Genomic DNA, 16,707 nt, shown 5'->3' with positions numbered 1-16,707 from the left:
CCTCCCTGATCCATTGGAAGAATGAGATAAATCTTTTGTGTAAGTCATTGAAACGGGTTAAGGACAAAAAAAGGCCTTAAATTGATATCTTTATTTGAAACTCAAAAGCTAATTTGAAATAGTCCTTTTTATTTCTTTTCTCTTAAATTGATTGTCTTCTTTATGTTGATTTATTATGTAGAAGCTCCTAGGTTTTGTTTTTATGCTCGACGTGAGGCAAAAGCTCTATTTTTGAAGTGGATTTGTAAAATGCCTTGTTTATCTGTATTCTGAATAAATACGAGCGCATTTAGAGTAGACGTCGAAGTCCACCTTTACAATATTTTGTGTGTGTTCGGGTTCTGAACGGCTACAAACAAGTTTATGTAAGTGCACGTTTTATTTCAGATCGAACATGGTCACACCAGTAAAGGGTCTTTACGATCATGTTCTCCTTCCTTGGAATATATATATATATATAAAGTTAGTAACCAGTGATATTAAAACACGTTTGTTTGTCATTTGACGCGGAAGTGGGTTGGTCGGGACTTGAACTGGGAACCATCGAGGCACCTTAAACGTTCCCGTGCGGGTAACCCGGAAGAAAAACACAGTCGTACCACTTAGCCTCTACTGTCTATGCTCTACATCCATTGACATATATAAAACTACATCCCATCCATGGGATATCTTCACACATGCCAGAACGTACGGTATCTGAGTGCAGAAGAGGAACAGGATGGAAGATAATATTTCAAAGGGTAATTGGGAGTAACTATTCACTATAGTACGTTAACGTTACTCTCGGAAACACTGAGTTTGACTTAATAGCTAACGTTAAAACACTTCACCTTGTTTTATTGTTGAGGAAAACATATAGCCTACCGTCTAGTTTACATATAACGTTAGCTAATATTGCTCATATTTTGTTTCTTTTGCAGGTAAGTTAACGTTACACAACAATATTCTGTGTTGCTACAAAACATAACCAGCTCTTATGGTTGTTAAACATAACGTTCGGCTAGGGTTATGAAGAAGCCTCATACCATATACTCTAAAATGATAACAGTGAAGGAAACTTGTCTTAGCTGTTGAGCCCTAGAAATGACCGTTTGAGTTTGAACAATAGAAACAGATGATAAAGGTAATATTTCTGGTGTGAACATGTTACTGACAGACATGTTACTGGCAGTTAAATAAGAAGTGGAGGACAGGGTTAAAGTATTAGTTGAAGTGCTAAAAAGTAAACCGCGAACCCAGAAAATCTGCATTACATTTATTTAGCTGACTGATTAAAAGTGACTGACAAATAATACATATATATATATATATATATATATATATATATATATATATATATATATATATATATATATATATATATATATATATATATATATATATATATATATATATATATATATATATATATGTATATATATATATATATATATATATATATATATATATATATATATATATATATATATATATATATATATATATATATATATATATATATATATATATATATATATATGTGTGTATATATATATATATATATATATATATATATATATATATATATATATGTGTGTATATATATATATATATATATGTGTGTATATATATATATATATATATATATACACATACACACACACAGGCCAAGGGAACTTTATCAGGATGCATAGTATCCTGGATCCATGAAATAACTGGCCTTTAAAAATAAAAATCTGCCTGCCTCTATGGGAATTTAACATAGGGGTGCACTCACTTTAGTTGCCAGCGGTTTAGACATTAATAGCTGTGTGTTGAGTTATTTTGAGGGGACAGCACATTTACACTGCTATACAAGCTGTACACTTAATACTTTACATTGTAGAAAAGTGTAATTTCTTCAGTGTTGTCCCATTAAAAGATATAATTAAATATTTACTAAAATGTGAGGGGTGTACTCACTTTTGTGAGATACTGTGTGTATATATAGATATATAATCAACAAGGCCCGGACCCCCACTGACATTGACTCTAATCCTACATCCTGTCCTCTGTACAAACTATATCCTAAACTTTGCACATCACTCATATATTTGTGCATATCCTGCACTAATCCATGCATCCTCTTTTTTCTTTCTTAATCTTATTTAGTTATGTCTTATTTGTTTCTGTATTTATTATTTGTTTATTTTATATTCATGTTTAAATATGTTTATATGTATGCACCTAACCAATGCAAATTCCTAGCAAGTGCTACTTACTTGGCAACACATCTTTTCTGATTCTGATTCAATAAGTGCATTCAACCATGGGTGTACAAGTAAATATACAGTGATACTCAGCCTACTTCTAGCAGTCTTGAAGGAAGTTATACCTAGAAGTTGAAATGTACACACTTTGGGCATCTGGTGTCCTTTTAGGCTGATAATGTGTTTATTAAAGCTGCAGCTGGTCTAAAAGGGTCTAAAACAGGGGTGTCAAACATAGGGCCCGTGGGCCAGAAACGGCCCGCCAAAGGGTCCAATAAGGTCCACTGGATGACTTTGCAAAGTGTGGAAATTGCAGAGAAGTAATTAATTCCAAATCCAAATTTACCACTTTGATCTCAGAGAGAGTATTTTCTCTGAATATTACCCCTTTCTCCCGGGTCCGTAACATCATTTTTTTTCCTACAGTGACATTTAGAACTCTGTCGTAGCAGAAGCTACTTGTGTTTGCCAACATCAAGCTGACAAGAAACTCTGAGGCAGATAACGTTTCTGATCTTTCTGGAGAGGTTTACTAGTCTGGTCCACTTGAGATCAGATTAGGGGGATGTGGCCCATGAACTGAAATGAGTTTGACACCCCTGGCCTAAAATAAAAGCCCTAACAAAGTGTTAAGATAACCCACTGCTGTTTCCATGCAGGTGCCCCTCTCCCCATCGCTGCTCTGAGACTCCTGGTCCCCCCGATACGACTGGTCTCAGCAGCCATCTGGCAGACCGTCCAGCAGAAAGTTGTGGCCGATTATGGGATGCTCGAGGAGTTTGTTTCCATGGTTACAGACATTGTTCCAGAGCTACTCAGCACTCGCCAGAAGGCCCAACTTCTCCTGGGCCTCAGAGCACGGGTGAGGAGGCGCAGCCGTCATATAGGAACTGCTGGGGATTTGGGTTTAAATCTTAACTAAGGCGGCACAATATCAATATCAGGAAAATATGCAATAACGTTGTTGAATATCTTGATAACAATATAACTTGCCATAAATAAACAGTGTACTCAGTTCTGCTGCTTTCAGCATTCTGCTAAAATACAACAAACTGCTTGTTGGATTTTAAACTAATGAAAGGAAATCATTTCCAACTTTCTTTTATTGAACAAATTGATCATTAAATTGAATATAAAAGGCAGCACTAAAACAGAATGACAGTTAAATATAAAAGTGCAGTTTTCTACTAATATTTTCTTTCAACTAAAATCTCTGAGTGTCTTTTGCGATGTGTTTATTGTGCCAGTTGATAGCAGTGACGATAAAAAAATTATATATTGTGCAGCCCTAATTTTAACATGGTGTCCTTTTTCATACCTGTGAGGCAGCTTTGGTGTCTGAATTCTCCAAGATAGAAATACATTCAAGATAATTCTATTTTATAATGACCTGTTAATTTTCTCGTCACTAGGAAAATGACTGGTTCAATAAAAATAGAAGTAAATGTAGTAATGCGTATAAAGCTTACAGACTTGGCTGAACTTACGAAAAGGTTAACTGTGGCAGGAACTGCCAAATGAGATCTTTCTAAAGGAAGTGTTTTCTGCCACCGTGGTTCTGAAACCATGTTGCTCTGTGGTTGTAGCTGATTCTGGAGCTGTGTCAGTGTGAAGCTACATCTGGCTGGGAGCTGCTTCAGCCACACCTGGACAGAGTGCAAACGCTTAGCCAGGCATGGGCAATGGAGGTGAGTCTGATGTGTTGGCATTTTTTTATTCCTTTGTAAGAAATCAGATAAAGTTGTCTTTAAAAATAACCATGCACCCAGAGTTCAAAATGAGCACCATCTACCAGCCAAATGGTGGTTAAATATATTGTGCGTAGTTTCTGTCTCCCCCATGAGGAATTATAAGTAATTACAGCAACACTGTCGGCGCGTCTACATGATACAAGCCTTCCGTGATTGCGCACTGCCCCACCCCTCCCCCTCAATGCAGTTACTAGTAGCCAAGGAGGACACGGAGGATTAATGGATGGACTCTTCAGAAGAGGTCATTATCTTCACTTGAGTTTCTGCGCGGGAAAGTCACCGGACACCACAATCTTCTGAACATAGTCATACTGAGAAATCCAGAGAGAGTTGTGTGGAGCTGATAGGCTTAATTAGCTTTGTAGCAACTCATTTGGCAATGGCTTGAATGTAACGGATGTTCATTAATATCAAAAAGTTACGCACTAAACTATGCAAGTTCCTGCTAGATTTTGCTTCACTCACAACATGAGGAAAATATCTCATTGCGATTATTATTTTTTGGGGCATTTTAGGCCTTTAATTCCACAGGACAGAAGACATGAAAGGGGAGAGAGAAGGGGAATGACATGCAGCAAAGGGCCACAGGTCGGAGTCGAACCCGCTGCGTCGATGAGTAAACCTCTATATATATGTATATGTGTGCGCCTGCTCTACCAACTGAGCTAACTTGGCCCCTCATTGCGATTATTTTGACCGATCTTGCGATTGCGATATGATTCACGATGTTGGAGGGAATGATTTGTGTCATTATTCTCATTTTCATTGAAAAAATATTAAAATTAAAATGATTAAAGTATGATTTTTGTCAGGATCTGAACCAAGATGTTTTCTTTAGTCTTTAGATTTGTATAATACTATGTTGAGAACAGTTTGATGTAGTACTTTTACCAGTACTTAGCTGGTAATGTTGCTAATTTTGAACCCTGTTTACTAGCCATCAGGCTGGTGGATGAAAAAGTACATTTTGAACCCTGCAGCTTCCTTATAATGCTCATGTCATGTTATGCAGGCTGGTGCTGCAAATATGGAAGGGCCACACTCCAAATTTGTGGATTTAGTGTATAACTTGCTGAAAAATCCAGACGAAAGGGGCCACTTCTTTCAGGTCAGTGTTACTGTCACACCTTTACATTTGTTCTGTTTATAAAAAATCAAGATGAATAGCTGACAGGTCATCCAGATTCACTGTTTCAATGACACCCACAGCATTGTAGAAGTGAGCCTTGCTTTGAGTGTGTATTCCTGTCCATGACAACAATATATTCCAATGTAACTGTAATGTGTATTGAATTAATGTCAACTCAGTGTCTCTCTGTATATTGAAGTCAGACTATTGCCCTTGAATCTTGTGTCTTTGTCTAAAATCTTGTATTTCTGATTCTTTAATGACTTGAGTAACATTGTAGTTTTTGGAACTAAATATTATACCATGTATTGTCATGTCTTTCAGAAAGTTTTCCCTGAAGAGTTTGGTCCAACTTATGATGACGCACTTCACACCTTGATGTGGATGTTTCTGTCCAGACTCGAACAGTTTCTTCCTCTTCAAACTTTCCAACAGGTTCATAAAGAAAAGACCTAAAGTGTTTACAATCTAGGGTCATGTCGGTCATCACCAGTCTTGGATAAAGTACTTGAAAGCAATACTTGAGTAAAATTACAAGTATCTTACCAGAAAATGACTTTGGTAGAAGTTAATGTCACCTTTTTAGAATATTACTTGAGTAGAAGTCTTAAAGTATCTGATATTTACTGTACTTAAGTATCAAAAGTAATTTTATGACATTAAATGCCAGCACTAATTAGAAGTAACTATGAACTTTATTGTGGCTTCCTTATAGTGAAGCATAATATTCAGGGTTTCCACACCTTCTTAAATATCAAGTCTGACATCAACAAAAAGAAAAACAGAAACAGAATTTAAATTTTTTTGTTCACTCCAACGTACGAAAACCTTTTTTTTGCAAGTAAAGAGTAACAACAACGCTGAGGGGAAAAGTGAAATATAAATGACGAAGAAAAGTACAGATACGTGAAAGTTCTACTTAAATACAGTAACAAAGTATTTGTATTTTGTTACTTTGTTGTTGTTTTTATTATGAAGCTTAATTTCAAAAATCAAGTTCCAAAAATGTTATTACAGTGCTTCTTTGTTACATAAACATATTTAAGGAAGAAAATTAGGCCCAAATCCCTACCCACACCAACCCACCCCGGACTGCGATCAGGATTCGGCTTGACCTGTAAAATCAGATTAGTTTGTCCTTAAGGATGAACCGGATCCTCTCAAGGTGGAGTGTGTCCAATCATCTCCGTGAGCCTTAAAGCTGCTGTAGGTAAGATTGTGAAGATCCAGGACTTTGCCAACAAATTTGAACATCGACAACTTCTCAGTCCCTCCACCCTTTCTGCTGCAGCCCAAACCGTCTCCTAAGCCCCGCCCACACAAGGGAGTGTGACAGAACTGCCGGCATGTCAGACAACATTTTCAATAACACTAACACAATGTTAACTTTACTCACCAACAGTAAAACGATGCTAACTAGCAGGCTAGCGTTAGCCATTTCAGCATCATATCTGACCGACCACTGTGCAAACGTTACAATTATCCTCACCAACGTAGCTTTGTAGCTTTGACTACTAATAACCAAGTGAAAGATAAATCATTCATGGTAATTATGTTACCTGTCGAGAAGAAATGTGGCTACATCTGCATCGTTCTTCAGATCTTTAAAATCCCGCAGCTCACGCCACCTCTGAAAAGCCACTCCAATATTCACCCGAGTTTGGGGAAACCTTTCTGCAGCTCGTGCGCGGGGAGGGGAGAACGCTCTTATATGCGTGTACGTGCCTGAGCAGTGATTGACAGGCAGATAGACACCCCCTGTGGCCCTGATTGGAGAAAATCAACCAGGAGCGGTGGAATTTTGCCAATCGCACGCCAGAGGAGCTGGATTTTTTTTATATTACATAATTCATGTAGTTCTACTGGAACATAGGGTCAGTTTCAGCAAATATGACAGAAAGTTAGTTTTATAAGACTTACCTACTGCATCTTTAACTTCAGTGTTGGGACTTCTTTCTTTTTTTCCAGAATAAGAGGATACACTTTTTTTGCAGTGAGAATTCCATTTACCAAGAAGCGCCGTTGAGCCAGTGTCACTTTCTTCACACAGAGGAGAGATTACAAAATATTTAATGTAGTCTTTCTTTGGAACAATGAAGCCTATGTTGGATTTTAAACTGTATTAGACAATGACGTGCATTTATGGAGCACTCTTATCCGCATTTCAAATGACCTCTTTTACAGCCATTGGCAGGAGCACTGCCTGTTATTTACGGTACTTTGATTGAGTGTTTCCCCATCCGCATTCTGCAAAGACCCGCCCTACTCTGCCTCTGATTGGCTAGTTCTTCACAGAATATAATAAAAATAACACTGCCTGAGCAGGCTCGGTAGATGATGGCAGGCTTAATGTTGATACGGCACACTGATATACATATTAAAATGGCACTACATATTAAAAAGGTTGTCGACCCCTGCTACAGAAGTACATTTCTTTGAAAATTTTTCCTACCTTTCCTTTTCTTCAGGTTGTGTCCACGTTTGGCGAGGTGTCCTCAGTTCTGGAAGAATGTATGGACTCTGTGTCTCAATGTGAGGAGCTCCGAACCCTGCTGCAGTATCAAACAGGCCTCAGCCAGCTGGATCACAATGGCAAGCCTTTCTAGTTACTCATTCATTTCAATGACCCATGGCTTTATTTGGTCTTTCATTCCTATGCAGTCTTTTCAATTCAATTCAATTTTATTTATAGTATCAAATCATAACATAGGTTATCTCAGAGACACTTTACAGATAGAGTAGGTCTAGACCACACTCTATAATTTACAAAGCCCCAACAATTCCAGTAATTCCCTCAAGAGCAAGTAGTGCGACAGTGGCGAGGAAAAACTCCCTCTTGGGAAGAAACCTTGGACAGACCCAGGCTCTTGGTAGGCGGTGTCTGACGGGCCGGTTGGGGGTGTGATGAAGAGTGGCAATAGTAGTCACATTAATAATGGAACAGTGACTGGATGTAGCGGGAAGCTGCAGGGTTCAGCAGGAAGCAGCAGGGTTCAGCAGGACGCAGCAGGGTTCAGCAGGAAGCAGCATGACATTGTAGGGCACCGCTGAGCTTAGCAGGGAGTGCAGCAGGACCACGGCGACAGCTGGAACCAGGATCTTGGTGCCAACGTTCTCCAAGGAAATACGCTGGGGGAAAAAAACATAAGGACTCCGGGGAGTAAACTCCCCAGAAGCTAGGATTAGTAACAAGCATTTCTGGGACGGGATACACACAAATAGTAATAGTAATAGTAATAGAAAGAGAGAGGAGAGAGCAGCTCAGTGTGTCAAAGGAAGGAAGTCCCCCGGCAGTCTAGAACTATAACAGCGTAACTATAACAGCGTAACTAAGAGTGACAGTTCATAAGGAGAGGTAGCTTTTTCGGGCTTAGAACTCTCCCCCTGCCGGATCGGGCTTGGCTGGCCTGCCTCCTTCTACTTTGTTATGTATTATTAATCTAACAATTATGAAGAGAAGCAGGTGGGCCAGTTAGGTGAACACTGCAACTCCTCACTCCCTAACTATAAGCTTTATCAAATAGAAGAGAAGTTCATTCTTGAAAGCGATTACAGTTTCTGCCCCCCGAACCCAGATCGGGAGCTGGTTCCATAGGAGAGGAGCCTGATAACTGAAGGCTTTGGCTCCCATTCTACTTTTAGAGACTCTAGGTACCACCAGTAACTCTGCATTCTGGGAGCGCAGTGCTCTAGTGGGACAATAGGGTATTAGGAGCTCTTCTAGATATGATGGTGCTAGACCATTTAGAGCTTTGTAGGTCAAGAGAAGGATTTTAAACTCAATCTTGGATTCAACAGGGAGCCATTGCAGAGAAGCTAATACAGGAGAAATATGATCTCTTTTCTTAGTTCTTGTGAGAACACGCGCTGCAGCATTCTGGATCAGCTGGAGAGTCTTAAGGGACTTATTTGAGCAACCTGACAGTAGGGAATTACAATAGTCCAGCCTGGACGTAACAAATGCATGGACTAGTTTTTCAGCGTCGTTTTGAGACAGGATATTCCTAATTTTGGCAATGTTACTAAGATGAAAAAAGGCTGTTCTTGAGGTTTGTTTTAGATTGGCATTAAAGGATATATCCTGATCAAAAATAACTCCTAAATTTCTGACAGTAGTGCTGGAGGCCAGGGCAATACCATCCAGAGTAGCTATGTCTTTAGATAATGAGGTTCTGAGGTGTTTAGGTCCCAGTACAATAACTTCAGTTTTGTTAGGGTTTAACATCAGAAAATTATAGGTCATCCAGGATTTTATATCTTTAATGCACGCTTGAAATTTAGCTAGCTGACTGGTTTCGTCTGGTTTGATTGACAAGTATAATTGGGTGTCATCCGCATAACAGTGAAAGTTAATTGAGTGTTTCCTAATAATATTGCCTAGAGGAAGCATATATAAGGAGAATAGAATTGGTCCAAGCACTGAGCCTTGAGGAACCCCATGGCTAACTTTAGCGTACTTGGAGGATTTATCATTAACATTAACAAATTGAGATCGATCAGAGAAATAGGACTTAAACCAGCTTAGAGCAATTTCTTTTAAGCCAACTAAGTGTTCCAATCTCTGTAACAGGATTGAATGGTCAATAGTGTCAAATGCAGCACTAAGATCTAGTAAAACAAGAATGGAGACAAATCCTTTGTCTGCAGCAGTTAAAAGGTCGTTAATAATTTTCACCAATGCCGTCTCTGTGCTATGATGCTTTCTAAATCCTGATTGAAAGTCATCAAATAAACTATTGCTATGTAGAAAATCACATAACTGATTAGCAACCAGCTTCTCAAGGATCTTGGATAGAAAGGGAAGGTTAGATATAGGTCTATAGTTTGCTAAGACCTCAGGATTGAGGGTGGGTTTTTTCAGAAGAGGTTTTATCACAGCTACTTTAAATGACTGCGGTACATAACCTGTTAATAAGGACATATTGATCATATCTAGTAATGAAGTGTTTACCACGGGTAACGCTTCTTTGAGTAATCTCGTTGGGATGGGGTTTAAGAGACAGGTAGATGGCTTAGCTGAGGATATCTTTAACATTAATTGTTGAAGGTCTATAGGATAAAAGCAGTCTAAGTATATGTCGAGACTAGTCGTTATTTCTAGCGACTCTGCGTTTAAAGGTGAACCGTTAGAAGTTGAGGGCAAAAGGTGACGGATTTTATCTCTAATTGTTGTAATTTTATCATTAAAGAAGCTCATGAAGTCATCACTACTCAGAGCTAGAGGAATAGATGGCTCAGTAGAGCTGTGGCTATCTGTCAGCCTGGCTACAGTGCTGAAAAGAAACCTTGGGTTGTTCTTGTTTTCTTCTATTAGTGATGAGTAATAGTCTGATCTGGCCTTTCTTAGGGCCTTCCTATAGGTTTTGAGACTTTCTTGGCAATCCAAACGGGACTCTTCCACTTTTGTGGAACGGCACTTACATTTAAGGTTTCGCAAGATTTGTTTTAATTTGCGAGTTTGGGAGTTATACCAAGGTGCTAATTTCCTTTGCTTCATTATCTTCTTTTTCAGGGGAGCAACGGAGTCTAAGGTCGTCTGTAGGCAAGTCGTAGCACCGTCTACAAATGTATCAATTTGAGAGGGACTGAGGTTAACATAGAGGTCCTCTGTTATGTTAAGGCATGACATGGAGTCAAATGCTGTTGGAATATCTTCTTTAAATTTAGCTATAGCACTGTCAGATAGGCATCTGGTGTAGAAGCTTTTATCTAATTTAATATAGTCAGGTAGTAAGAATTCGAAAGTGATTTAAAGAATGATCTGATAATACCGAATTCTGCGGAAATATTATTAAATCCTCAATTTCAATACCATATGCCAGCACAAGGTCGAGGGTGTGGTTAAAACAGTGCGTCGCCTTGTGCACACTCTGACTGAAACCGATTGAATCCAGTAATGAGTTGAAAGCAGTACTAAGGCTATCATTGTCAACGTCCACATGGATATTAAAATCACCTACAATAAGTACTTGGTCTGATTTAAGGACTAAACATGATCTGAGAATTCAGATACAAATTCAGAATACGGACCTGGAGCCCTGTAAATAACAACGAATATAATTGGCTCTAATGTTTTCCATTTTGGATGTTGAAGATTAAGAACAAGACTTTGAAAGGAGTTATAATTTAATTTAGGTTTAGGAGTAATTAACAGGCTTGCATCAAAGATGGCTGCAACTCCCCCTCCTCGGCCTGAGCCTCTAGGAATTTGAGTATTAATATGACTGGGAGGAGTGGCTTCATTTAGACTAACATAGTCTTCATGGCCCAGCCAGGTTTCAGTAAGACAAAATAAATCAGTGTTATTATTGTCTGATATCAACTTGTTTACCAATAATGCTTTAGAAGACAGAGATCTAATATTTAATAGTCCACATCTAATTTTCCTATTTTGTTCTATCGTTGCAGTCATTTTAATTCCAATTAGGTTGTTAAGTATAGCGCATCTGTTGTTTACCTTTGATTTAACCGATCTGAGTCGGGGAACAGACACCGTGCTTATTAGACTATGAGTGGGTGAGTGCTCCAACGGAAGCACAGGGGGGCGCGTAGTACTGCACCCTTGATTACTAATATCAAACTTGGGTTGTCATGGTTTATGTCTGATAAACTCGGTCAGATTTTTTGATATGAGAGCAGCTCCGTCCCAGGTGGGATGAATGCCGTCTCTCTTCATCAGACCAGGCTTTCCCCAGAACGCCCCCCAGTTATTCACATAGCCCACATCATTAGCTGGGCACCACCCCGACAACCAGCGGTGGAAGGATGACGTACGGCTGTACATTTCATCATTGGTCAGGTTTAGCAGGGGTCCAGAGAAAACTACTGAGTCCGACATTGTCTTTGCGTATGCACAAAGTGACTCAACATTCAATTTAGTGATCTCCGATTTACGACCATTACCCCCTACGTGAAGTATGATCTTACTGTATTTACGGTTCTTTTTAGCCAGCAGCTCTAGATGGGTTTCTATATCGCCCACTCTAGCCCCGGGGACACACATGACCGTAGGTACTGTAGCCGCTGGGGCCGCCGGCTTCACATATCGCAGTATAGAGCTCCCAATGACCAGAATTGGCTTCTCAGCGGGTGTATCACTGAGTAGGGAGAAACTGTTAGAGAGGCGAAGACGCTCCGGTTTAGAGCGACCGTCATCATGTGCACTCCCTGGTCTAGATCTAACGCTACGCTTCCCTCTAACGCTACGCTTCCCTCGGACAGTCACCCACTCACCCGGCTGCTCGGGGTCTGACGGGGGACAGCTAGCAGAAGTTAAAGAAGCTACAGTATGGTGGTCCGCATTAACTACATGGTGCTGGCTAGCTACGGAAGCATACGATTCTGATTCCATGGTGCGGAGCCGTGACTCAAATTCACTAAGCCTTGCCTCCAGAGCAGCGAATATACTACATTTATTACATGTATCGTTATCACTAAAGGACGCAGAGGAATAGCTAAACATTTGACACACAGAGCAAGAAAGAGCAGGAGAGGGAGAGGAATTAGCCATTGCTAATGGCTAAGCTAAAGTAGCTAACAGCGTTTTAATAATTGTAAATTCAGCAAGTCAGTCACTGTAAGTGAAGCTTACAATTACAATTACAATTACAATTGTAATTCAAATGCAATCCAGGCAAATAGCCGCTAATTTAAACAGTAAAGCAGAGTTCAGTATGTTTTTGCCGGAGCAGCAAACTAACGTTTGTTAACACAGGAACACCGGAAGTGACACAATACGCTCACCTTACACGTCAGCACGTCCTCAAACTGACGTGTTTTCCTCACCATTATACTTTTTTGAAGGTACATCTCCCCTCAGCCCGCCTTAGATCGTTGCTCTGGTGCTGGGAAGTCTAATGGGTGTCCATCATTTTAAACTGTATCGCCTGTGGATCTGTGTGGAACTCTTCCACTGACATCGCTTCAATGCAGACTCTAAATGGGCACTTTCAGTGTTCAAATAAATAAAAACGGTATTTATTTACCACTCTTAAATAAATCACTCTTAAAGAATGAAATGTCTTTAACCCTCTGAGGACAAATGACGCACCGGCGAGTCCAAGCGATATTTGACAACACTCCTACTTAAAAAGCGATATAACAAAATTTGATTTTAGACATTTATTTACTATTTTATTCATATATTACGCTACTTTTGTGAACCCAAGACTTTTGTAAACTCATTTCAAGCACCAAAACAGTTGAGTGTAGGTATGTTTTCACAAGAGATTTGACAAATAATTTTGCTTTATGGCCAAATGATCTTTTGGAACAATTTTGGGCGTCACTATACAGAAAGCTGAGTTTGTTCTGAGCATTTTGATATGAAACACACAGGGATCAGGTTAAATGCAAAAACCCTTAAAAGGAGAATTCACGAAGTTGTCTAAAAATGCCCTCAGACCTCCGAGGACTCTGCTCTAAACACTGACTAATTAAACCTGCACTAATCAGTATGTTTTATATAAGCAGTGGATCACAGGACTGTGTAATGTCAAAGCTGTGGCTCGTAGTGACGTACACAGACTATTATCACCTGACTCAGAAGTTTACTTTGTAGGGTGATAATGTTAGTACTGTGCATTTAGCTTGTTATGCTGCCCCCAAGTGGCCAAAACTATACAACAAACAAAATAAATGAAAGCAGCTTTGAATATTTTTAGTTAATAATTAAGTGTGAGCTTTCTCTGAGTGATGCACTTCTGATGTCTACTTACTGTCTCCACTGGCTTGTAGAGATTCCATATAGCATGCAATTTGAATAATCAATGACACTTAACAGTGGCTGTTGACTTTTAGTCTATTTCACCATTTTATTACAATGTTTTTTTCTCTCTTTTCAGATGGGTCCGTGGATGGCGCCTTCATTTTTTCAGCTCTCAAACTTCCCTCTGTAGAAAGAACTGAGACTGAGAAACCACAAACCAACATCTCAGATACTGTGCTGTCATGTACATCAGGTTTGGAGAAGGAATCTTTAACGCTGTCTCATTCAACACAGATGAACACGGAAACAACCACAGAAGATCAGACCAGTGAGATAACGGTTGATGGAACTAACTGGACCCCTGGGAGGAAAGGAACAGAGGTGCTTTTGGGAGATATAACAAGACATGAAGAAAATGTAGGCCTCCTTCAAAGTCAAGTGGAGGATGCTCCTCGCCTTCTAAAACAATGCCGTGTTCTGCTAAAAAGACTGGACACGCCACTGTCTTTGCAGACTCGACCTGTGAGACGAAACAGAGGCCTGAGGATGAAAAGCATTCTGTTGGAAGAGAAAAGAAGTATTTGCGAATACGCCTATAAATCAGCTTCTAGGAAAACCAAACCCTCCAACAGGGCTCCTTTACACGTCTCGGACCGCGAGGAGCCAAGCAGCTTGAGCGAAGACGAAGACTCGTATATGGCTCCGATCAATATTTGCAGTGACGACGACTCATGGTCTTACTACTCCGATGACGACTCTTGCCATAATACTACTAGTAGTAGTCTTAGTACGGCCGATTCATGGTCCAACTATTCTGATGAGTCTTCCTTTGTGACTCCTGCCAGTAGTTCTACTGAAGGTGATTTGTTGTCAAATGAGGGCCCTTCCTTCGTCAGTCCTAAAGACGTGTCCGCTACCAGCCGGAAGCCAGGCATCTCCAACATCAAAGCCAGCACTCCAAAAAAGCATTGGGAAGTCCAGTGTTTTATATGCAAGAAGCAGGTGAATACAAGCCTGAGGGCTCACATGAAAACCCACTTCCCCACCGGGGATTACGCCTGCCCTCGATGCGACGGCAGGTTCAAACTCTTCTCATCTTTTAAGCTGCACCTGAACAGAACCTGCTTCGAGTACAGTCAGCAACACGTCGACCCGCAGAAGCCGGACGAAGCCAACAATCTCAACAAATGCGACAAATGCCAAGAGGCGTTCAGGTACAAACTTTCACTGGAACGGCACAAACTGACCCACAACGAGCTCTACTGCGGTGTGTGTAGGAAGGTGTTGCGAGACGCAGCGACACTGGCAAGGCACAAGGCTTCCCACACCCTGTTTCAGTGTAGCCGCTGTGAGGAGGCCTTCACTGTTTTTAAGCCCTTGCTCAGGCATTGCGAAAACATCCATAAAATAAGCAGGCCGTTTAAATGCAACCATTGTCCGAAAATTTTATCAAAGCTGCGCATCTTAATCGCACACGAGTGGAAACATACGGGTCATCTTCCGTTCCAGTGCGCTCAGTGTGGCTTGAGATTCAAAAACGACGGAGATCTCGTTTCCCATGAAAGAGTCCACACAAGAGAGAAACCCTACCTGTGTGCAGAGTGCGGCAAGACTTTCTCCCAAAAGTCCAACCTGTTGCGGCACTTGAAGTTGATCCACGGCGAGTCTCGAAATGAGAAGAAATATTCTTGCACGGAGTGTGAGAAATCCTTTAAAGAAAAAGGAGCCCTGAAAAAACACCAGAGGACCAAACACTTGAATGAATTGTTCCGTCATCCGTGCCCGTACTGCGGAAAGATGCTCTCAGCGTCAACAATCGCTCGACATAAATTAATCCATACGGGAGAGAAACCTTTCAAATGCACTGCGCCTGACTGTGACAAGTACTTCAGGTCAAATTGTGAAGTGAAGAAGCATGTCCTTATGCACCACAGTACAGAGAGACCATATAAATGTGATGTCTGTGGTAAGGGTTTTGTAAGAATGTGTTTTCTCAACGCACATGCTAAAATACACTCAGGAGAGAGACCATTTGTTTGCCATATCTGCGGTAAAGCTTTCCCCAAGCTCTACAGCATGCAAAGACACAAAAAACTTGTACATACGTTAGTAGCGCATTAACCCTGCATGGTATGAACACGGATCAAGTTCAACAACGGTGTGTTGCTACCTTTTGAACGTTATTCCAAGAATACGTCTTGGATCAGTCAAATCTGATCTTGCTTAGTCTTTGTTTTCTGTTTTTCCTGACATATTGAGAATATGAGATATTTGAAACTGAAATTAAAAAGATTCTGCACAAAATTCAATCATGTTGACTTTAATCTGTATTCTGTAGACAACCAGAAAATATAGTTTTTTGTAAGATTCCAAATCTGACATTTTTTGTAAGATTCCAAATCTGCCTACAACAAGCTGTCTTCAGTGTTTGTGCTTTGTATTTGTAGTTAATTTCTAACAGTTTGATTTGCTTTCACTAGCCATACAATCATTTTTATCTGGGGACCCTGTGTTAAAGAACATCCTCAATGAATCCAATGTTGTAAAAGTAAATAAAATATGAAAAAGAAAAGTGGTCGGGGATACTTAACGGCACTATGCATTTATGCATTTTCTGTGCTAAAAAATATTGCCAAACTTCATACGTCTTATGAAGTTATAAAGGCTTTAATATAAATTATTTTTATATATATATATATATATATATATATATATATATATATATATATATATATATATATATATATACAGTATATAGTTTTATATATATATATATATAGTTATGATTATATATATTTATTTAATGTATGTGTGTGTATATATATATATATATATATATATATATATATATATATATATATACACATATATAAGCATACATTAAATCCATGT

The 16,707-nt window shown here is 39.6% G+C and overlaps 1 protein-coding gene across 1 annotated transcript; it reads left to right on the top strand.

Moving 5' to 3' along the window:
- Positions 1-581: 581 nt before the first annotated feature.
- LOC114548064 (zinc finger protein 184) lies at positions 582-16,124 on the top strand. Its single transcript, XM_028567758.1, has 7 exons — positions 582-740; positions 2,888-3,090; positions 3,815-3,916; positions 4,992-5,087; positions 5,433-5,543; positions 7,577-7,700; positions 13,952-16,124. The coding sequence occupies exons 1-7, from the start codon at positions 719-721 to the stop codon at positions 15,934-15,936; spliced, it is 2,643 nt and encodes an 880-aa protein (XP_028423559.1). The 5' UTR covers positions 582-718; the 3' UTR covers positions 15,937-16,124.
- The last annotated feature ends 583 nt before the right edge of the window (positions 16,125-16,707 follow it).

The sequence above is a fragment of the Perca flavescens genome, chromosome 21, assembly GCF_004354835.1.
Source record: "Perca flavescens isolate YP-PL-M2 chromosome 21, PFLA_1.0, whole genome shotgun sequence".
Taxonomy (NCBI): Eukaryota; Metazoa; Chordata; class Actinopteri; order Perciformes; family Percidae; genus Perca; species Perca flavescens.
This window is presented reverse-complemented; position numbering and strand designations above follow the sequence as displayed.